At 41.3% G+C, this 23927-nt stretch overlaps 1 protein-coding gene across 3 annotated transcripts in view; it reads right to left on the minus strand.

The window, feature by feature from the left end:
- Nucleotides 1–491: 491 nt before the first annotated feature.
- FAF1 (Fas associated factor 1) overlaps nt 492–23927 on the minus strand; it is a 483547-nt gene continuing 460111 nt past the window's right edge. For all 3 annotated transcript variants that reach the window (XM_087865864.1, XM_087865865.1, XM_045799577.2), the window contains one exon: nt 492–1114. In XM_087865864.1, coding sequence (XP_087721990.1) covers nt 1031–1114 — 84 coding nt within the window. In that variant the 3' untranslated portion in view covers nt 492–1030. The remainder of the gene's footprint in view (nt 1115–23927) is intronic.

Genomic DNA, 23927 nt, shown 5'->3' on the forward strand with positions numbered 1-23927 from the left:
TACTGAACGTTAGAAGAATGAAATAGTAGAGCAAGGCTTTACAACGGGGCTCAGAGTCCATGGGGTGACTGATCAGATTTTGGTGATAGACAAGGTGCTTAAAATACCAAGTAACAAGGTCCCAACACACGATGGAGCAGAAGGAGAGAAAAGCAGGAGAGAACTGTGTTCGGTGTACACTGACGACCCGCAATCTGGGAGCTGGTAGCCAGGAGGTTCTAATGGCCCAAGTGCAAACCTAACAGCAGCTTCTTGCAGCTGGGCCAGATACCAAAGTCCTGGTACTGGTCCTCTTCACACTACCTCGACATCTGCACAACGTGCTTCAACAGTTTTCCACGCTGCACTGGAACGGCAGATACCTCTTAGATGGAACCTGGAGACCCAAGGCAGCTGCAGCAAGTAAGTATCTTCCGTATATGTCACAGGCAGTCCTCAAACACAACCTTACATCTTAGTAAAGAAGTCAGAAAGTACCAACAAAAATGATATGCTTTTTTTCCTACAACAATGTTTAATCTCCATGCTGAGAAGTCCCATTTGACTTTTTCCCCCATGCCGTTTAAAATTAGGTGACAAAGTAGAAATCCAGTCATGAAAATAAAAAGGCAGAGGTGTACGAGCCCTGGCTCAATGAGACATATCAAATACATAGCATCCTGGTGTCACAGGGCAGACAGAACTGTCCTAGACAGTGTGGGGAAACGATGGGCACTGGAGAGGTAAAAATTCTACTTCGTGGTCACTCACACCAGAACAGTGCATTAGTCATTGAACAAGGGTGAGGTGAAGGGGATGAGGGAGGGCTGCAGAGTTGTAATTCTCTATGAGGGTTGGGAACATATACTCGTGGATGGGAAATTTTAAGTAGCTATGTTTATTATTACTTTTTTCCAGCAATCTTGCAAGAGGCAGAAGTGTGACATTGAGTTGAGTGAGACGAGCGTGTAGGTGGGTTGGTGAGGAGCCCTTCTCTTGACGCAGGCCTCTGGCTTGTCAAGGAATGGCTGGTTCCACTGCTGGGCCATGTTTACTCTTTTGCTTCAAGGAAAAGGGTTTCTTGAGGGAACAACTTTACCTCCAATAATGATTTATTTGGGTCCAGCTGGGTTACCTAAAAAGAAAGAAAACATACTTAAAAGATCGGAACAAGTGCTCTTTTCTCCCTAAGGAGTTCAGGCCCTACCGTGCACACGGACTCAGCCTGCTACGCGGTGGCCTGAGCATTTCCAAATCTAGTACCTGATCTGATGCTCACCGTACACCTGTGACGTAGGTGGTTCTATTTCCATCTCAGAGCCGAGGAAACCAGGGCTCAGAGAGGTCCCATCTCATAGTTCAGGGGAAGAACTAGCACGTGACCACGGGCAGGCACAGCTTGGCCCACAGAAGAGGAGCCCCTTAGGAAATGGTACTGGCTAAACAACTGATTGGCATTCTTGGGGACCTCTGCTTGGTTAACTCCCGACAGCATGGACGGACTTTTCTGCTTGGTAGGAAAAGAGCTAAGTTCTTGGGGCTGATCTTCTGGCTAAAACTTCATGTAGTAAACTGGACAATGTCCAAAGATGAATATCTTCCACCGAGGCAGAGTCTCCCTAGGAAGGCATGTCACAATCTCCTTGTTGGTGGGGTGGGAGGGTATTTAGTTTGAAAAAATGGGTCAATGCTATGATAAGACTTTATATTTTAGAAATAAAAAACCCATTATCTAATAACATGAACTACAGAGAGTAAAGCTACACGAAATCTTGGCTCGGTTGGGAAATGCTAGTCATACAGGAATCCTAAAGTAGCTTTATGACCTCCTAGGCCAGGGGCAGGGATGGAGGATTTATGAATCTGAGAGTGAGAGAAAGAAACAGAGTTTTCCTATTTATCAGGAGGGAGCATGAATTCTAAAAAGTTGAGAAATACTAGTTTAGTGGAAGTGACAGTGGGCTTTGGAGCCAGAAAGATTCCGGTTTAAATCACAGCTGTGTTGGCTATTAGCTTTGTGGCTTTGGAGTTAATATCAACCATGCAGGACTGATGTGAGGATTAAATGAGAAAAAATATATAATTAGCACAGTGTCCAGCACAGAGCAGGTGTTCGATGATGGCTACTGCGTATGTGAATAACTAGGGATGGACAGACACACAGATAAACGGACAAGTCTGAGTGTGTGTGGCGGGAGGCTGGGTAGTCTGCGGTATGAGACACAGGGGCTCTGGGCCTGTGGTCCTCAGAGAATACAGCATCTAAGGCTAGCAGTCCTGTCCTCTGCTCAACTCAAGCCACAACTAATGAGATGGCTCCGCTGTCTTCTTCTAGTCAAGGGGGATGAGGGTCCTGGGAGGCCTAGTGTCACAAGCAGGCTAGAGAGCTGAAGGAAGAACACTATCTTCGACTGTATCCAGATGGAAACCTGGTATGCCCAGGAGGGTCATTAGGGAGACACATCAACCTCCAGAATCCTCTCTGCTTATAAGGAACCCAGAGCAAAGCAGCTCTACTGGTATCTCTTGGGTTCTGGGCAGATGGGCAGGCAAGGCGCTGGTGGGGGGGGGGCGGGGGAGGGGGCGCCCAGCCTGCTGTCTGTCTTCCAATGCACTGGGGGGCAAGCTGCTGGCAAATGTTTACCCACTTCCCCAATTAACGTACAATATTGCGCTGTCTCTTGTCAACAGAGCCTCTGCTTCAGACTCGTTGGTATTTTCTGCCCAGCTGCTTCCGCTATTGTTCTTAATTAACATGCCAGAGCTCTTCCGGCATCTTGTACTTTGTTATTTGTGGTTTGTAAATATGATGTTTGTTGGGAGAAACCATAATCATAATAGTGCCAGAGCCTATGTATACCAGCAGAAATGCTATGAAGCAAAACAGGCTGCGAGGCTGAGCCTCGGGCCCAAACTGCACCCTGCCTAAACTGTCAACATACAAGGTCAGAGGTTCAGAAAACCGTGTCCCAGGAAAGTTAAGTGATTTTCTCCGCCACTTTGGGTGAGACAGCTAGTACTTGAAGAGGAGGAAACTAAAGTTTCTTGAACACCTGTTACAGGCCAGGGACTTCATATTATTTCATTTAATTCCTGTAACAACCATGCGAGGTAGGTAGGCAAAATTGAGGCTCAAAATGGCTGCCACTTTTTTAAGGCCACGTGGTTAGTAAGGGTCTGTCTATGCAGTATAGTGGTTAAAAAGACAGTAGCAAACTTAGATTCGAATCCCTGTTCTCATTTTACTACCCATAGACCTTGAAGTTCTATAACCAGAGAGCCTAGGTTTTCCCGTCTCTAAGATGAGAATAATCAGTTTCTCTTTCCTAGGTTGGTGTGATGGTTAAATGGAGCGCTGGTAAAGCTTCTGGTACAGTGCCCAAGCCAGGACATGCTCAGTCAGTGGTAGCCATTACTGGCTGGAATGCTGCCTTTGAGAGGGGTCCTGGTCTCGCTTCAAAGCTGGGGCTCTTTTCCTGAAGTCTCCTGGAGCTCAGGACTGCACCAGGCTGCCTTTCTTATTTCTGCCCTGATGCCCTGGTAGCATAATGCCTCAATAACTAGAGACCCCTTGGGTGGTTTCAGTGAGGCTGTGCTGAACTGCTTCACAGCAAACACGGCTGTTTGGGGGCTGTTCCGTCTGGTACCCCAGATCAGAAGCAATTGTTTTCTTCTTTGGAGGTCATTTCATATAGGAATTTCAAAACAAACAAAAAGACAACCTCTGCTTCCATTCTTTTTTTGCCTGGCATGGACAAAAAGGCTGTAGGGAACCTAGGGGCATGAGGTTCTCCCCTGCAAGACAGGTGGCTAGGCTGTGGAACCACCCTGCAGTGCTCTGGGTCATTCAAGAGGGAACTGCGAAGTTGTGGTGGTGGCCGCTGCTATGGGGAAAGAGGTAGCCGAAGGACCGCCAGGTAGACCAGACGTGTTACGTGCAGCACCGGCGGGCAGGGCTGGGACTGGTGAGGTAACGTCGCAGGGACGCAGAATTCACGTGGCCAGAAAGAACTCTTGAAGCTGCTGGTGTGCTGCCACGCTACTTTCTTCTTCCTCCTTCTGTTCTGTTTTCTTCTTGTTCTTCCTAACCATCATCATAGCAGCAGCTATCATTTATTGAGTACCTACCATGCAGCCGGAACCATGTTAAGTACTTTATATATAGTACTCTAGTCCTCAAAAGAGCCAAATGAAGTAGTTATTATTACTGCCTTTTACAGTTGAAGATACCATAGGTTATCATATTAAGGTGCAGACAGAATAAGATTTCACCCTCAAGTCTATCTGACTCCAAAGCTCATGCTCTGGCTAACATTTCAGTGGGCTGCCTTGTGGCACTGGAGGAGGAGGGAGGGGTGGGGACAGAGAGTGCATTCTCTCTTGTCCCTAGAAGCATTCCAATAAGGGCATATTTGAGAAGGTCATGAAGATAACAGTAACAGCTAACATATATTCAGCATTTATTTTGTACCAGGAGCAAAAGCAGGCTGGTACAAAATAATACCAGCATATTTAACAAAATAATTTAATCTGCATAATAACCTTCTGAGGTAGGTACAGTTATTATTCCCATTTTAAAGATGAGAAAACTGATCCATGGAACACATTAAGTAACTCGCCCAAGGTCTCAGAGCTATTCAGGACAGAGCCAGGATGTGAATCTAGTTTGGGAATCTATATGTTGAACTGCTACAATATTCAGCCAGGGGTGTGGCAAAGAATTGGATCCATCCAGAGAAAAAAGTTGGTTGAGATGACCCTAAGGTTGTTTCTTTCTTTCTTTTTTTTAATAATAGTATTTTTTTATTATATTATGTTAGTCACCATACAGTACCTCCCTGGTTTTTGATGTAAAGTTCGGTTTCTAACCAAGCTTCCAAGATATAAGATCTTCACTTTAAGAATGGCAAAAGATCAAGGGCCAGGAAAAAAAAAATCCTGAAATGTTTATAAAATACGAATACAAAAACCCAATCTTAGCTTGTGTTCTGCCATTTACCTGGGACTTTACTGAATTATTGACTCTCTAAATCAACAGAGAAACCCACCCTTGGGGACTCCTTGGGGGGGGGAGCATTTTCAGAGAAGAGGAATGGCCTGACTTCGTCTATCTTAGAAAAGTAAAGTCAATCACCTTGACATTTTATTCATTATACTTAGGGAACCCGAATAATATATTTTCCAATTAAATTAATACCTTAGCAATTTGGTTTTATGAAATTTGTTTATTTTAGCAAAAATGGGATAAATAGAGCTATTCTTTCCGAGATCAATTTTCTCAGCAGTTTGAACTTTCATATACATCTTATTTCTATTACTACTTTGGGCTTCAGTTCCTTTTTAAAAAAAGTCTAATACTGCTGCTGAGAAAAACATTAATCGGTGTGACAGAATCTCATCCTAGGCCATACCAAATAGAGTCCCAGAATGTTAGGGTGAGAAAGTTCCTTAAGTGCCAAAAGTCCAATACTTTCATTTCACAAGTTGCCCTCCTGAGGCTCACAGAGGTCAAGTGACTTGGCCCAGGTCACACAGTTAAGGGGAAGATGTAGTTCTCTACCCCATACTTTTTGACTTCCGTTTTGGGGTTCCTTCTAGCCACACCATTCTGCCTCTCACTTAAAAAAAAATACCTGAGCATAAATATACTACTAGCACCAGACTGGGGGCCACCTGAGAGCAGGAGCTGAGTGATACTAAAAATAATAGTAATAGCAATATATGCATAGTATCGTTTGCAACATATTTATACAAACATTAACTCACAGTCATATATTGATATTATCAGTCCGTGTTACTTTACTTAATTTTGCTGAAGTAATGCTTTCATTTTGAAATTGAATAAAGGTTAAGTTTGGATCTAATATTTTCACATTTAGAAAAAAATGCTAGGTTCAACAAATGGTGCTGGAACAACTGAACACTGATGGGCAAAAAAAAAAAAAAAAAAAAAGAGATCTAGATGCAGACCTTACACCCTTTCCAAAAATTAACTCAAAATGGATTACAGACTTAAAGGTAAAACACAAAACTATAAAATTCCTAGAAGATAACAGGACAAAACCTAGATGACCTTGGGAACGGCTTTGATTTTTTTAGATACAATACCAAAAGCACAATCCACAAAAGAAATAATTGATAAAGCTGGGCTTCATTAAAATTAAAAACTTCTGCAAAACACACTGTCAAAAGAATGAGAAGACAAGCCATAGACTGGGGAAAAATATTTGCAAAAGACATATCTGATAAAGAATGATTATCCAAAATATACAAAGAATTCTTAAAACTCAACAATAAGAATATGAACAATCCAATTAAAAAATGGGCCAAAGACCTTAAAGATACTTCATCAAAGAAGAGCTACTACAAATGGCAAATAAATATATGAAAAGATGTTCCTTTTATCCTATGCTATCAGGGAAATGCAAATTAAATAACAATGAGGTACTGCTACACGCCCATTAGAATGGCCAACATCTAGAACACGGAAAACACCCAATGCTGGTGAGGATGTGGAGCAACAGGAACTCTCATTCATGGCTGGTGGGAAGGCAAAATGGCATAGTACTTTGGAAGACAGTTAGGTGGTTTCTTACAAAACTAACCCTATTCTTACTATATAATCCAGTAATCATACTCCTTGGTATTAACCCAAAGGAGCTGAAAACTTAGGTCCACACAAAAATCTGCACACAGATATTTATAGCACCTTATTCCTAATTGCCCAAAACTCGGAAGCATCCAAGATGTCTTTCAGTAGGTAAACAGATAAACTGTGATGCATCCCCACAATGGAATATTATTCAGCACTAAAAAAATGAGCTATTAAGCCATGAAAAGACCTGGAGGAATCTTAAATGCTAAGTGAAAGAAGTCCATCTGAAAAGGCTACATACTGTATGATTCCAATTACATGACATTCTGGAAAAGGCAAAACTATGGAGAGAGTAAAAAAGATCACTAGTTCCAGGGGCTGGAGTGGGGAGAGGGATGAGTAGGCAGAGCACGGAGGATTTTTAGGGCAGTAAAAATACTTTGTGTAATAGTATAATGATGGTTATGTCATTATACATTTGTCCAAACCAATAGAATGTAAGAGTGAACCCTAATGTAAACTATTAACTCTGAGTGATGGTGATGTGGCAATGTAGGCTCATCAGTTGTCACAAATGTACCACTCTGGTGAGGGATGCTGACAATAGGGAATGTTGATGATGGGGAGGCTATACATGTGAGGGAGTGAACTCTCTGTACTTCCTGCTCAATTTGCTGTGAGCCTAAAACTGCTCCAAAAATATAAAGTCTTTAAAAAACATGCTAGGTGGCTTTTTTTTTTTTTAAACATTCCCAAGTCTTTCTAACAGCTTATGAGGGAAATGCACTGCAGTAGTACTTGGAAATCATGCCCTGGGAATTAGCCACACTCTGTAGATTAGGAAAAGAGATCTAGTGACTGTGTTTGCCTATGATAGCATAAACAGTACAGGCAGAACCAGAACTCAAGCCTTCTGACTAGTTTCCTAATGCTTTCCATTATAACTTCCCCACCTCCTTCAAGTGGCCTAATTGTGTTCTTTCTCACTCCATGAGTTACAGCCTTAAGGTTCAGTGTGTGGAATTGGGAAGCAATAGACCACCAGTGGTTTTTCAAATGTATTCTTGCTTTTAGAGTAAAATTTGCATTTCAGAAATTTCCAGCATCCCCAAGGGGAGAGAAAAGCTCTGTTCTCATATTTTCTGCAGTATTTAGCTGCTCCCCTCTGGGCTACCAGCACCACCACTTTCTAGACTGTGCTGTAAGCTGACAGCACTGCAAGTGGAGGGAGCCTTGCACAGCCTGACCCCCAGGAGCAGCCCTTTGCTACACTGGTGGAAAATTTACAGTCCTTTTGTAGCTCACTCAGAGAGCAAACACTAGAATCTCATCCATACCCCTTCTTCCTCCTTTTTCCGCCCACAGATGTGAAAGACAACTAGATCCCATCATCTACAATAGACAGACAGACAAACCATGCAGCCTCTGCAAGCACTCACTCACTCACCTTTCGGCTCTCAGCAAGCTCTCCCTCCTCCATATTCTTTCGTGCTGATGGCTAAGGCTGTATAATATCTAATGCTGTCAGGATGTAAAGGGCCAGAATGTACAGGTTGTAGTTCCGGCTCTAGTGGTACAACTTTGGATAAGTCACTTTTCTTCTCTATGCTTTAATTTTTGCATTTTTAAAAATGTCGGGGTTAATGATTCAATGGGGTCAACTGGGCTGCTGTTGGGCTTTGGAAAGAGAAACACTTGGGTTCAAATTCGAGTTCTTGGCCGTTGTAAGATTTAGAGCTCCATCTCTACTGGGTGAAAGGGTTGTTGTAGGGATTAAAATAGCCATCACGGAGCTTCACACACGGCAGCTATTATGATTCAATGTCTTATTTATGTCTTAGTAGATGTCATTTGCATGGTGTGAGCTCCCCAATGACCTAGGGAGAGAGACCTGGGTTGGATTCCATTGCTAAAACCTCCTAACTCTCCGACGACCATGGGTAAGTTACTTAATTTTCTGGTGCATTGTTTATTTATAATAGAGACATTTTTGCCATCCAGAGTTGTTGTGAAGATTTAATAAGATGAAGCTTATAACCATGAAACATTTCATACTCATGCTTCCACATGGAGGGACTCTGGGATGCTCTCCCCATCTCTCACACAGGGTGAAATGAAGACATATCTGTTTGGTGAGTGTGGGTGAAGAATCTAAGCTCAGCCCTTTCCTTTCCCTTTTCTGGAGCCAAACCTGCTTCTCCAGTTGTAGACCAAGGACTTTGTGGGCAAGTCTGTCTAATTTTGGGGCAAAGAATATATCAGTAAGCCCCCTGAGCAGATCCCAAACCACAATCTCTGATCAACTTTCTCAGTAACAAACGTGGTATTTGTATTCCCTGAGCCCTTTGTCTGTCTTTCAGTTGGTCTTATGTCTTTCAATTTGTCTTGAACAGGTTAAGTGAAGGGGTATTATTTAAATGACACTTAAAACCCCAAATACCCCCAGAGCACTAAACAAGTGCTTAACAATTATGATTTGTGTAACTTGATGTAAGGGTTGCCACTCTTTTTTTTCCTCAAAGTCTATTCAGCCTTGATTAGAAGATGAGAATCACCCAGTAAGGGCATTAATCAATTCTAAATACATTTCCCACCCATAAAGCCACAACAGAGCTTGTTCTTAAAGACATGCTTCTTTAAACAAGTTATCTGAACACAAAATGAATGTGCTCCCAAACTTCTTTCTGAAGAATGTGTACATAACAGTGACTATTGTTTTATAGCTCTCACACCACCTTCACATATTTTATCTAAACCCCAGAGCTATGCTAAGAGATTGGACTACTTTATTCCCATTTTAACAGATGAGAACACCAAAGCTCAAACAAGGACATTACTTATGGTCATACAACTAGAAATTGGTGGAGCTCACATTTGAACCCACATCTTCTCACTTCAAATCCTGAGCTCCTTCTACCCTAGGAGGCAGCACAAAGGCTGCTTATGTTAAGTTCCCAAATTATACTGAAGCTGAATATATATATATATGCTTTGGTTTACGTTCAAAATTAGCATTTACTTTGAGCATGGGAGAACTAATCTTTTTTTTTAAAAAGATTATTTATTTTGGAGACAGCAGAAGGAGGGGCAGAGGGAGAGAGAGAGAGAGAGAGAGAAAATCTCAAGCAGACTCCCTGCTGAGTCCACCAAGTGGGGAGCCCATGACCCTGAGATCATGACCTGAGCTGAAATCAAGAGGTGGATGCTTAACTGACTGAGCCACCCAGGAGCCCCACAACTAATCTCTTTGGTATGCTAGGAGTAATTCATTCTATTAATTACTGAATTTTAAAAATGCATATTAAATACCACAAGTTTAAAAAATAATCATTAATGTTATCACTACCAAAAAAGTTACCATTTATTTGGCATTTTATAAGTGCCACACGCTATACTAGTTGTTCTATATATTATCTAATTAAATTGTCATAACAGTCCTGAGATAAGTACTCCTATTATTCCCATTTTATAGATGAATTCTCTGAGGTCAAAAGTGGTTAGGGATTTGCCCAGGATTATACAAGTAGGAAAGATAAGGCTAGAATTTGCAGCCAGGTTTGTGAACTTCCAGACTATATCCAATGCATCCCTCTTCATTGGCTCTTAACCTCTGATCCTACTTCTAAACAGAGAACAGTTAATGTTCCCTTGAGCATAAAAGAAGCACGTACTCTGCAGCTGGATCATAGCTCATGTCCCTGTTGTGGTATGAGCTTTGTTGTTCCCCACAGGAACACTGGCTATTTTTTGTTACTGTCAACTTGGTCCTATCCTAATAGCTAATCGTCCATATTCTTTAAATACCTCTTGAATCCCGGAAGAGGCCAGTCACACCCACAAAGTATCAGAGTGAGAACGTAAGAACTGATCTGCTGGTCAGGGTGTGAAAAGGCTTTGGTAACTTTAAAGTCTTTTGCAAACATAAGGGATTACTCACCATCATCATCATCATCACCATCATCACCATCATCATCATCATCATCATCACCACCACCATCATCATCATCATCATCATCATCACCATCACCATCATCATCATCATCATCATCATCACCACCACCATCATCACCATCATCATCATCATCATCATCATCATCATCATCATCATCACCACCACCAAGCACAGCAATGCCAGTTTTAGCTCCTAGCAACTTCTCCTCTACATTTGCTGTAGGTGGCAATGTAACCCCAAAAGGAACTTTCAATCTGGAGGGGTCCCACTATGTGACTACTCTATGGCTTATCTCCATCCCAGCTTCCTGTGTAGTTTCTGGACCAGTATGTCTCCTTGGATCACAGGAAAGAAGCAGCACGGGGGCCAGAGTTTCCAGAAAACAAGGACAGATACTTCTTTTTTCATTATTAAACTATGGTAGAGTAACTGGTGTGCTACAGAGTGAGGCTGGGTGGGCTTCTGCAGTTGCAAAGAATAGGGTCCTACAAGACATTTTCTTTCCTTGACTTTTTTTTTTTTTAAATGGGAAGAAGGGAGAATGAAAGAAAAGTTAAAGGAAGAACAAAGGGAGAGAAAACTAAAGTGGCAAAGGGATAAAAATTATATCCTGTAGATTGCCCTATCTGTTCTTTGTTTTATCACATAATAATAATGGTGACAGTTAGCCATTTTCTGGGAGCTTACTAGGGGCTAATTCTTCTAAGTGGTTCACAAGCACTACACAACGCTGTGAGGGAGATGCTATTACCTCCACTTTAAAAATGAGAAATAGAAGCTTAGTGAGATTATATAACCTGCCTAAGACAGCACAGGCAGGAAGTGGCAGAACAAGGATCTAAAACTGGGTTTGGCTCCAAAGCCTGTGTTCTTAACCACCACACCAGATAATATTTGTACTGTAGTCGTACACTAGACTATTTATTCTAAGTCTCTTGCTTGGAAGGACCATCTCCTCATGTAACTGAAGCACATATCTCCCCAAAACAGAGTGTATTATTATGTCAGGCATTTGGACAAATTTCTAGTTCAATTATCACAAATCCAGTGATTGTCAGAACTGGAGGGCATTTTTATTTTTTATTTATTTAAAATTTTTTTATTTATTTGAGAGAGAGAGAGCAAGCACACAGAGGGAGAGGGGGAGGGAGAATCAGACTACCTGCTAAGCAGGGAGCCTGATGTGGGGCTCAATCCAGGACCCTGAGATCATGAACTGGCCGAAGGCAGACGCTTAACTGACCGAGCCACCCAGGCACCCCTGAAGGGGATTTTTAGAAGTTATCTCTGTAACAGATGGGGACAGAAAAGTCCAGTGAGGGAAAAGAACTTGCCCTAGATTACTTAGCATTCATGGCAGATGTGGGACCAAATCTAGATTCTTCATTCCTAGCCTGTCCTTTAGACAGGTTTTTAATGAGGATACCAACTCTAAAGTGTTACTAATGTCAAAATGGCCTCAAACTTGGCATACTGTCAGGGAGACCCTGAAAACCAAATGAAAGATGTGACCCTCTCCTTGCATTGGTATCTTTGATAGTGGCTTTGGTCACTATACTATTAAACAACAGTGTTGGCAAGGAAAGCCCAGAGAGAACAGAGAGGCTTCTATCAAGATGGGTAACATGGGGATAGGAAGGGAAGTCTCTTTAGTCTAGAAACAGAAGATCCAAGTGTGCAGAGTGAATGTAAAAATCAGAAAAAGAGTAAAAGAATAGAGAGCATTAAAAAAATGAGAACAGGCATGTGTCTTCATTCTAGGAAGACAGGTCCCAAGATTAGTCCCTCGAGCTCTGGAAGACATGATTTCAAGTAAATAAAAGGAAGTCCTACTTTATAGAATGGTTCACAAGCTCACTGTCCCTGAAAGTTTAATAAATTGGGGTAGAGGCAAATTCATGAATGAGGATTCTATGGTATGGCAAGAGAAATCTACGCAGATTAGCCCCAGTGGTGTGCCAGGATGCCAGCCTCCTCACCCCTTAGGGCAACTAGGATCCTCAGGGCTGGGTTGCCTCTAACCCTGAGCAGCTTAGTGTGGTTACTCCAAGGAGGCACACAAACATTTTCAATGTGTGCAGTGATTTGTAAAAGGCTGGGAGCACTGGTCTGGGGGATATCCATCATTTTCAGGGGCTGATATCGTGGAAGGCAGACAGGCCCTTGTATGCACAGTTCCTCGGATGCCTCTGATAAAAGATCGGTCTATAATGCTACCAGCTGTGTTTGGAGAGAAACCTGTAAACTGGTCAGGTTCAGAACTGTTACCTCAGTGTGAAAACCTTCTGAAAAACCGTAATTACTGTTTGCCCGACAGTTTCACCACTAGGCCTTTAAGTGCTAATTAGGGAGGAAATAAGAAAAAGCACTGGTGGGTTTTGAATTCTAGTTCTGCGTGTATGCTCTTGAGCAAGTCACTCAACCTCCAGAAGACCCAAATTTCTCATCTGGAAGCTGGTGACATCACCCAACACCTAATAGGTTCTAATGGACCATTTCCCTCTTTCCCTCTGGGTCTCTCTTTCACACTGTCATTTGAGAGTTGAACAAAATGTCTGATCCTGCCTCTCTCCTACTTAAAATTCTTACATGATTCCTTACTATAACGGGATAGTCCCCTTTCGCTTTGGCCTCATTTCCCCAATTTGTAAATGGCTGGTGTTTCTGGCAAGGCTTATAGCACATCCATAATGGAAGACATGGCTGGAAAGACAGTTTGGAGATAGATCATGAAGGACTTGAATGTCTTATTAGGTTTAGTTTAAACTTTTGAAAAAAACTCGTCTCCGTGGCTTCAGAGGCATCTGGCGTGGCATGCTCGGCGCGCTCTTCAGGCAGAGTGGCTAGGGGGAAGTGAGCATTTTGAATGCATTTTAGTACTCAAGCAGGGCCACACGAGCTGGTGTGTGCGTAACTCTGCACGCAAACACCACTCACGAGCTGGAGCTTTGAACAGGAGTTAAAAGAGTTGAGTCCCTAACGACATACAAAAGACTTGCCGGTGTGATTTATTCTGATGTATTTACTTATCCAATTACCAAAACAGCAGGAGATCATTAAATTTTCTAGTTACCAGATGCAGCACGTTCAATATCTTAAATGTTACCAAGGCTCTCTCTGAGCTATTTTGATATTACATTTCATCTGCCCAAAAGCTTATGAAACTGGAAGGCAAGAATCATGAACAGAACAGGTGTTTTCTTTGAAGGTTGGTCCAGCAGGCGCCTGTACAATACCCAACTTACACCAGAAACTCCCATACTCTCTCTTGGACTTAAGGAAAAGTACCATGATGAGAAGCAAAAGTATTTAGGAGAGGAGATGCTAAGGAAGTGGTACTTGAAGGTGGCTGGGGTATGCACTAGCCAGATATTCTTCATGCTTATTTCCTGTCAGTCCAGTCCTCATGTCCACAAAAGGGCAGGGCTCAGAGTAGAGGAGGACAGAAGGGAACAAGCACGCTTTGAGAGACTGCAAACCCGGCCCCTAGCTCTGGCACACAGCTGCTAACTGTATGATCTCGGGCAAGTCACTTTTCCTCCTCTGAGTTTCCTTCTGTTAAATAAGGATGTTGCATCTGATGCACCACTTAGATACCTGCTAGGAACATCTACACGGCTTGTCTTCCATTGCGCTTTACACGAATGTCTCCTGGATAAGACTGAGCAACTTAAGGACAGAAATTGTGTGTTTCCTCCATTCCCAGCTTCCAGCAAAGAACTTGGTGCATTACATGCTCTCAATAAATGCTTGTTGAATAAATGATCAAACCAGAAATGTACATCATGGAACACTGAAAAATACAGAGCAAGCCTCTATTAACAACATTTGTAAAGTGAAGTGGCAAAATAGATGTTACTCTATTTTCTTCTGAAAAAATACATCAAATTAGTGATATCTGGGCGTGAATGTTTTGAAAGGGTGGTTGTGTCTTGGCCCCATTCTTTCTCTAGATACTACCCCTCACAGACCTTATGCTCTAGCCAACTAGAGCAGTTTGTTTTTCCCCAAATAGGTCTGGTGCTTCTCTCTGAGCCTTTGCTTATGTTGTTTCCTCTACTGGACTGTCCCTCCTCCCCAGTTCCATCTTGGAAACTTATACATCCTTCAAGGCTCATCTCAAATGTCACTTCATCTATAAAACCAGGCCTAAGTGACAGAGCCTAAATTAATCCCATTCTTTGGTTCCTTGTAATAGAGTTAATGATAAGTGGCATCTTCCCCCATTCACTGGCCATGGGCTCCTGGAACACAGAGGTCATATATGTTTATTGTGGTCTCTCCCTCAAGTGCCTATTCTACGCCCTGGATGTAGTCAGTCCACATTTGCTGCACTAATACCACTGTTTCACCTCAGGCTCCTCAGACAAGATGGTTGCCAACGTCTGTTGGTAGACTTAATTGAAAGGTAGACACTGGCAAGCTGAGCTTGTCCTTTGCTAAACCAGCACTACTGTACTATACTTGTACTTGACCAGGCAAGGCTACACAATTCTGGAGGATCTAGCTCAAAGGATAAGCTACAGTCTCACACTGAGTTATTTGTCTGTCTGTCGTACCTCTCAGGTTTGTCTATGAGTCTGTCTATGAGTTGAATTCCGAGGGCACAAAATGAGGTCTCACTGGTTATCTATCCTCAGGGCTTAGTGTTTTGCTGGAAACAGTGTGAATTCAACAAATGTTTGTTGAAAGACTGAGCTACTGAATGACTGAATGGAGGTTCCTCACTCCTCCCTGGAGTGTCCACCGATCCAAAGAAAGGGAGCCAAGAAGAGCTGTATTCCCAGGCCCCTTCCCCCAGTCTCATTGCAACAGCAGGCAGAGCTTGTCAGTAATACCATTAAGAGGTCACCCTACTAGGTTCCCTGGCTCCAGACTCTGGCCCTTGCCTCAGTCAGTCCTGCTGCACAGACACAGAGACTGACAGTAAGTTTGCATCAGTTGCCCTTTCAGAAGGGACAGATTTTTCCCTGTCTATTTAAACTGCTGTTGGAATTGGCTAATTAGAAGGACTTAAAAAATCTTAATACTCTAAACAGAGAAAACTGGTTCTGAATTATTAAGCAACATTTTCAACGCATCTGAATAACCTTAAGTGACTTAGCTGCCACCTGATCCTAAGCTCTGGCTCAGATAAATAAATGTGAAATATTGTCAAAGCCCCAGCTTATAGGAGCCTCCAGCTACAGTAAATAAAAGCTTAAGTCCCCATGAACTGCCTGGGACAGAGACATTCTCAGATAAAAGGAGAGGAGAGGATCTTAAATGAAGCCAGTACGACCAGAAAGCCAATGGTTTTGCTCTAGTTTTCAGAATAGTGCTGTCAACAGGGCAGGTATTATCTATATGCAGGTCATTTAATCATAGAGTCACATAGTATCAGAGCTGAAAGAAGATTAAGAAAGCACTTATTTTAATTTCTCATATTTCAGATGAAGAAAATAAGACTCAGAGGAGTATGTACCTTGCTTGAAATCACTAACAAATGGCTGAAAGAACTGAAACTCTGCCCCAGAGGCCTGGCTCCCAGGTTAGTTCCCTTTCTAGTCTATCGCACTTTTCTGAGAATGTCCTGCTGGAGATGTCAAAACGAGAGGATGGCAACTGGCTGTTTACAAAAATACCTGAAAATTTTAACCAGATGGGTGACTTCTAGAGCTTAAATTCCAGAGATTCCATGGTTCCCCCCAAGACTTCGGAGTTCCCTTCCATGACTATGCAGGGGGAGGGGGCAGGGAGAAACATGGAGGTTGAGGGAGAGACATGAGGGAAACTAGGAATAATTGAGGGTAAATGTCACTATACTGTGGTCCTTCTCTTGCCTCTGCTCAAGCCACGAGGATACCATGAGTTTCTGCCTGTGAGATGGAAAATACAAAAGCAAAAACCAAATAAAAACAGTGAATGCATGAATGGGTAGGAATACTTTATTTCTTTTCATTTATTTACTAAACAAATATTTCCTGAGTGTTTACTACAATGTCGGAATCTGTGCTAGGCACTGGGACTCAACAGTCAACAAGGCACTATCTCTGTCCTCAAGGAATGGAGAACCTAGGACAGGATGCAGACAAGAAATCGACCCACTGCAATTCAGACCAGATAGGGAAGAGGTTCAGCAGGGAAGCACAAGGAGGGTAAGCACCTCAGTCCTAGGGTGTCAATTAGCTCCTTATTTCTCCTTCTTCCTTGACTCATTCTAATACGCATAACTGTTTCCTACAACCGAATTAACCATTTTTCTGCCTTATACTTTTACACATAATAATTCAATATTAGTTGCCCATTATGTGCCAAGCACAGTACTAGGGAATACTCAAATAAATTAGATACAATCCCAAATAATTTGATGTGTATAATTCTTTTTTTTTTTGTTTGTTTGTTTAAAAAACATACATCTTACTTTCATTTTGTGACTATGTAAACTTGGGCCGAGCATTTCCATTTTTGGTATCTTTTGTTTTTCCTAGGCCTTGATCAAGTTCCTTTTCTTCTCTGTATCTTGGTTGTTTCATCTATAAAATAGGGGTCTTTTCTAGTTCTCACAGTCTAAAATACATGCAAGAGGAAAGCCTGTTCACACAAGGCCCTTATGTTAAAGCCAACTAGAGGAAGGAAAGTGAAATAAATTTGAAAGTGTCAAAGGAATCTTCAGGTTTGGGATTCAGCCACAGACATTAAACACGTAGCCTTGAGGTCCTGCTACTAGGTGAAGAGCAGGGTGTGGTCAGGGTGCAGTAGGCTGGGGCTAGGCTGGGGCTAGGCTGGGGCTAGGCTGGGGCTGGGGCTGGGGCTGGAGCTGGAGCTGGCACTGCAGTGAGGCCCAGGGGGGATCTGGCATGTTGATGCAAGTGCTAATGCACTCTGGAGCTCCAGCGCTGGGTTTGAAAATTACAAGGAGTTCTAGAAAAGGTTAATCTGCACATATACACGTTTGCAGTTGTTTGTATTTACAATGGGGTTATTATACAGACTTTAAGTGAGTAAAGCAAATCTGCAGAAGCACCTGGAATATTGAGCACAGAACTAATGATTTTTTTTTTTTTTTTTTTTAAGATTTTATTTGACAGAGATAGAGACAGCCAGTGAGAGAGGGAACACAAGCAGGGGGAGTGGGAGAGGAAGAAGCAGGCTCATAGCGGAGGAGCCTGATGTGGGGCTCGATCCTGTAACGCCGGGATCACGCCCTGAGCCGAAGGCAGACGCTTTAACCGCTGTGCCACCCAGGCGCCCCTGAACTAATGATTTTTTATTTATGGCCAGATAGAGTCAGATTGGATTGTATGTAAAGCCTTCAAAAGTTTATTTGATTTCTGATATAGCCATTTTGAATGGTATAGTGCTTTATAAACCCCTTATAAAATTAACTTCTGGGGCAAAGTAAATAATTTTGTAAAGGTTTAAATACCTCAACATACCTATATATAATCAGTAACAGTCATGCTATTTTATGTTTGTATGGTATGGGGAAAGGACCCGAGTTTTGGGAATTAAATACTGGTATTGACGTTTATTGTGCAAGCCTGAAAAATTTAAGCTCTCTAAGCTTTCATGTCCTTATCTGTAAAATGAGAATAATATCTATCTTTCAGAGAACTAATATACTTGATTGTTCACAAAATGGCACAAAAATAAATGGTTTTTATTCATTGTCATCACTCCCTAACACTCCAAGTCCTTTGTAGAGTAGAAAGGGCAAAAGCAGATTTTGTGAAGGCTCTGACTTCCACTCAGCTCCCATGAAATGGCTATAATTCCCTCAAACATATTTTTAAAACTCCTTTGTGTATTTCTTTAATCTGGTCAGGAACATAAATGATGAGTCTTCTTATATAATACCACTGGTTCTCTCAATACCTCTATGGGTTAGCAAAAATCTTTCCTCTTCTTTCCATCAACTTCATCCTAACAGCTGAGATATACTGAGCATTTACTACATGCTGGTGCTTTATAAGTATCAGTTCATTTCATTTTTACAACAGCCCTATGAAGTAGGTACTATCATCCTTATCTTACAGGTGAGGAAACTGAGCTATAAAGAGGTTAAGTAATTTGCCCAAGATCAAGGAGTTATGAAATGGCAGAGTTGAGATTCAGTCTGGAATGCCAGAATACAATCTCTTAACCACTACCCTATACTGTCTATCACTCATCTCCTTCAAATCTACTCCAGTCACTGCCAGGGGCATTTTCTGGCAGTCGCAGGGTTTAAATCTCTATCCTCTGTTAGAAAGCACCACCTAGACTTTCTCCTGGTACCCCAGACTCAACAAATCTGTCTCAAGTGAAATCTGCCTCCTTATCTGTCTTCCTTGATTTCTGTACGTGGTAAATACCATCTCATCATTCAGGCTGGGAACCTCTAAGTTACTTCTGACAACTCCTCCACTCCCACCCCTGACTGGACATAGTTTGGCAATCACCAAATCCCACTGATTCTTCCTTTCTCCTGATTCTGCTGCCTTTTCTTCCCCCCTATTGATGCTTAGTTCAGATTTCCACAGCCTATTATTGTCTTGTCTACTGTAATAGTCCTATCTGGTCTCCTTTTTCCAGGCTCTCCCTACTCTAATTCTTCTTGATAAAAATAACCCACAAGTTTTAGATGATAAGGAAAAAGCAAAAATATGAAATCAAAAGACCTAAGTGGAGTCATTGCTCTGCAACTTATCAGCTATGTCAATTTGCGTTAGCCGCTTGGCAGCTGTAAGCCTAAATTTCTCATTTTTATTACAAGGGTTAACACCTATCTTAACTAGTTCAAATTTCCACTAAACTTGTTTCTGTGAGGGCAAGAACTTTGTCTAGCCTATTCACTACCATATCCCCAATGTCTCATGCATAAGAGGAGCTCAAATAATATTTGCCAGATTAATACATAGAAGGCTCTTCAGTATTTTTTCGTCTCCCACTTCAATTCCTTCTGTCCCCAACTTCATATACTAAATTCCATTACAGAAAACTGTGCAATTCCCCAACATATGCTGGCTTATATTCCTATGGTTTTTATTCATACTTCTGCTTGGCAAATGCCCATTTATTTTTTTAACTTTTTATTTTGAAAAAACTATAAACTCATAGGATGTTGCAAAAATACTAGAGTCCCTTGTATCCTTCACCAGCTTCCCTCAATGGTATGCTCTTATTTAACTATAGTATAATAAAAAACCAGAAAATTGACACTGGTATCATACTATTAACTAGACTATAGGCCTCCACATTTTATCAGTTCTTACGTCTATTCATTTAGGTGTGTGTATGTGAATGGTTATACGCAATTTTATCTCATGTGCAGATCTGTGTAACCACCACTACGATTAAGATACAGAATAAAGCTATGAAATTTATAGTCACACCCACCCCCTACAACCACACCCTCTATCCTTATTCCCTGGCAACCACTAATTTGTTTTCCATCCTTATAGTTTTGTCAATTCAAGAATGTTATATAAATGGAATCATCCAGTATGTGCAACCTTTTGAGATTGCCTTTTTCCACTCAGCAGTAAGGCTTCAAGATCCATCTGAGTTGTTTCATGTGTCAGAGTTCACTCCTTTTTATTGCTATTCTTTTGTTGTTTGTTTATTTAAATCCAGTTGCTATTCCTTTTTAAAAATACTTTGTCCAAACCCTGTTTCTTCTGTGAAGCTTTACTGATCTCCAAGTAGACCTAAAGCCTGTACTTATTCCTTGGGTTCCCATTATAGCCAGCATGGGCTATCACAACCCTTCTGACCTTTGAATATCTTTATTTGTTCTTTCACCTATTAGGCCTTTTGGTCACATTTTGTATCTTTAGTGCCTAGCAAGTACCTGGTAAAATGAGGTATGTAGTAAATGTTTATTAAATTAATAAATGTAGACTAACTTGCAAGTTACAGGTGAAAGTATATTTGAAAATGGCAAAATGCTATGCAAGTGTTCTTAAAAGGCTACACAGCTCATATTATAATTGGTCTTCATAACTCCAGATTCTAATATTTGCAAATTCATCTGTTCGTTTACATTTATTTGTAACTCCAAAATCCATACTTGCAGTATTTTCATGGTCATGTGAGAACACATGCAGAATGGTGGAAAATGTGAGTTGCCTGATACCCATGTTGCCAAATGAGGTCAAACAAGGTAATACTAAATATTGTTTTAGCTCCCACAGTACAAACAAATGTCCTTCTTCTGGTAGATTTAGTTCATGGATTTGCATTTTTGTGCCTTTTTTTTTTTTTTTTTTTTTTTAGTGATTTTGCTGTTTCAAATGGCCCTCAAGCATAGTCCTGAAGTGCTGTGTGGTGTTCCCACAGCCTTTAAGAAGACTGTGATACACGTTATGGAGAAAATGTGTGTACTAGATAAACTTCATCCAGGCATGAGTTATAGTATTGCTGGCCACGAGTTCAACGTTAAGGAAACATTATATATTAAATAAAAGTCTTCAAACAGGAACACACATAAAAAAAGTTATGTATTGACTGGTTGATGAAAACTTGTAACCAGAGGCTCATAGGAACTTAACCCTGTACTTCTCTTAGGAGCAATATTAAGTATTTGCTAACTCAGTGTTTGCAGCCAACTTTATACAATATAACTACTGTGAAAAATGAAAACTGTATTTCTTCAGTTCTAAAACCAACAGCTCCCTATAGCCTACAGATGAAATAAGAATACAGTAATTTTTTAACCTCAGGTACACTGCTCACCACAATCTGTACCACTGACACAGACCTTTCTGTTCAGCCAAAACAGTGTATTCTTCATGTTGTTCCTCACTTGGCAGGATGTGTCATCCCGTGTCTGCTACACTGATGTCCTGCCTTATCTCCCCCACCAGACGTGGCTTTGTAGACCAAGACCATGTCATAATCATCATCACACCCACCATAATGTGCCATCCCTACCTCCTTCTATCCATCCTATATCCACTCACATCTTTGTGGGTCCTTACTCTGTGTTAGGCCTGTGCAAGGCCAGTGCCAGAAACTGGGGTGCAAAGGCAAATAAGACGTAGTATAGTTATTGCACTCAATGAGCTTACACAGAGCAGACCCTGAGGACCCTGACATAAATGAGGTAAAAATCTCTAGGAGGAAATAGGCCTGTCTCTCACCCTAGGAAAAATCCCACAGACTAATTCAGGAATGTTTCCAACTATGAAAGAAATCTGCTGGTTTGGTAAAACGGAAGGCAGATATTAAACTCTAGACATTTCTAGTTGAACATCACTCTCTAACTATTGTTATTAGGCCTATAAGGCACAAGGTTTGATATCCTTACTTGAAAGCTGGTAGTTTCCAAAAAGTTAATATTGGACAAAGATTCTTTGTCTTCTTGAAACCAAAACATGAATGAAAAAGTAAGGATAGAAAGAAGGGATGGGGAGAGAAATAGTCACCATTAACATCATACCAGTTACTGTTATTATATTCATACTCTGTAGTAAATGCTATATGTATTAAACATCTTATGTTCATTTTTTCATTTAATGCTCACAACAGCCCTTTGAAGTAGGTATTGTTATTCCCATTTTTGCCAAGAGATTAAGTAACCTAAGATCACTCAATGAAAAGCTGATCCAGAACTCAATGCCAGGTCCATTTGACTCTATAGCCTGTACATGCTTTTGTTTCAGGCTACAATGCCTCTGAAATGTGATTGAAAAGAAGAGGTAGTATTAAATAAATCATCTTTACAGTGTTGATTTATACTTGCTTATAAAACAAGCAAGGGAAAATAAATACCAACAACTCCACCTTTATTTTAGGTAGCCAGTTTGAAGAAAGTATTCTTCCTCTGCAGTGAGGGAAAGTGGCTGAAGCCTAAAGGACAACTGCAGGACCACTGCAGATTTGGGGGCAAGTTTATACTGAATATGGTGGCACTCTAGAACTAGGAGATGACCATTTCCAGGGATTGTGCTTTCCTCAGGTTCTCTTGAAAATACAGCTGGTATTTTGCTAGTACTGGTGACTTGAGCTAGTGCTGGTTAGTATAGCTGACCCTTAAACAACATGATTTGAACTGAGCAGGTCCACTTATATGCAGATTTTTTCCGATGAATATAGTATAGTACTGTCAATGCATTTTCTCCTTAATAAGATTTTCTTTACTCTATCTTACTTTATTGCAAGAATACAGTATATAATACACATAACATATAAAATATGCGTTAATCGACTGTTGATGTTATTGATAAGGCTTGCAATCACCAGTAGGCTATTAGTACATAAGTTAAAAGTTATATGTGGATTTTTTACTGCAGAGGGTTGGCACCCCTCACCCTCATATTGTTCAAGGATCAACTGTATTCTTCTTCTTTTTTTTTTTTTAAGAGTTTACTTATTTATTTGACAGAGAGAGAGAGACAGCCAGTGAGAGAGGGAACACAAGCAGGGGGAGTGGGAGAGGAAGAAGCAGGCTCTCAGAGGAGGAGCCCGATTCAGGGCTTGATCCCAGGGTTCTGGGATCATGCCCTGAGCCGAAGGCAGACGCTTAACAACTGAGCCACCCAGGTGCCCCTCAACTGTATTCTTCTGAGGCTACTTTTACCCTTCACTAAAGGATTGAGTTCTGTTACAAGTGAAAGTAAAAAGTCAAATGCAGAAGTTTCCCAGTTTACAGAGTTCCACCCATATATCCAGTAGTAAACCCCAGAAATGAATCTGACATGTGAATATCTTAAGAAATAAAATTATAAAAAAATAGTAAAATTATATGTGCAGAGAAAGGTTAACATAGCAGACCTGACAGCCATTCTTCTGAAAGACTTGCTTACAAGATTGGCCCTTGGCTGGCATTTGGGAACTTGGGTTTGGAGAGGCTTCCCACCATTCCCAGAACTGGTAAGAGTGGCTCGCTATGCCTAAACTGTTAGGGCAAACAACGTAATTTACGCTGAACACCTGCTTTCCTTCTGGGATTCTGGAATTTTGGGACATGTCACATGATCTGTCTCCAACTAAAAACCCTGGGTACTCAGTTCCTAATTAGCTTCCTTGCTTGGCACCATTTCACATGCATTGTCTCAAATCATTGCTGGGGGAATTAAATGTGTCTCATGTGACACTACTGGGAGAGGACATTTGGAAGCTTGTGCCTGGTTTCTGCTGGACTTTGCCCCATGTGCCTTTTCTCTTTGCTGATTTGGCTTTGTATCCTTTTGCTGTAATAAATCATAGCCATGAGTATTACTATATGCTCAGTCCTCTGAGTTCTGCTAATCTGAATCAATCATTAAACCTTGGAATGGTTATAGTGTCAGTTGGTGTCAGAAGTGGGATTAAAAAGCCCAACCTGACTCATTGAAATATGGTGAAAGCGTTGTTTGAGAAAAGAAAGTTTGAAGGGATAGGGAATGGTCAACCTTTGGTGACTGAGTAGATATGAAGTCATTCATCCATGTTTGA

The sequence above is a fragment of the Ursus americanus genome, chromosome 12 (genome assembly GCF_024610735.1).
Source record: "Ursus americanus isolate L20-20 chromosome 12, mUrsAme1.1.p, whole genome shotgun sequence".
NCBI classification, from domain to species: domain Eukaryota; kingdom Metazoa; phylum Chordata; class Mammalia; order Carnivora; family Ursidae; genus Ursus; species Ursus americanus.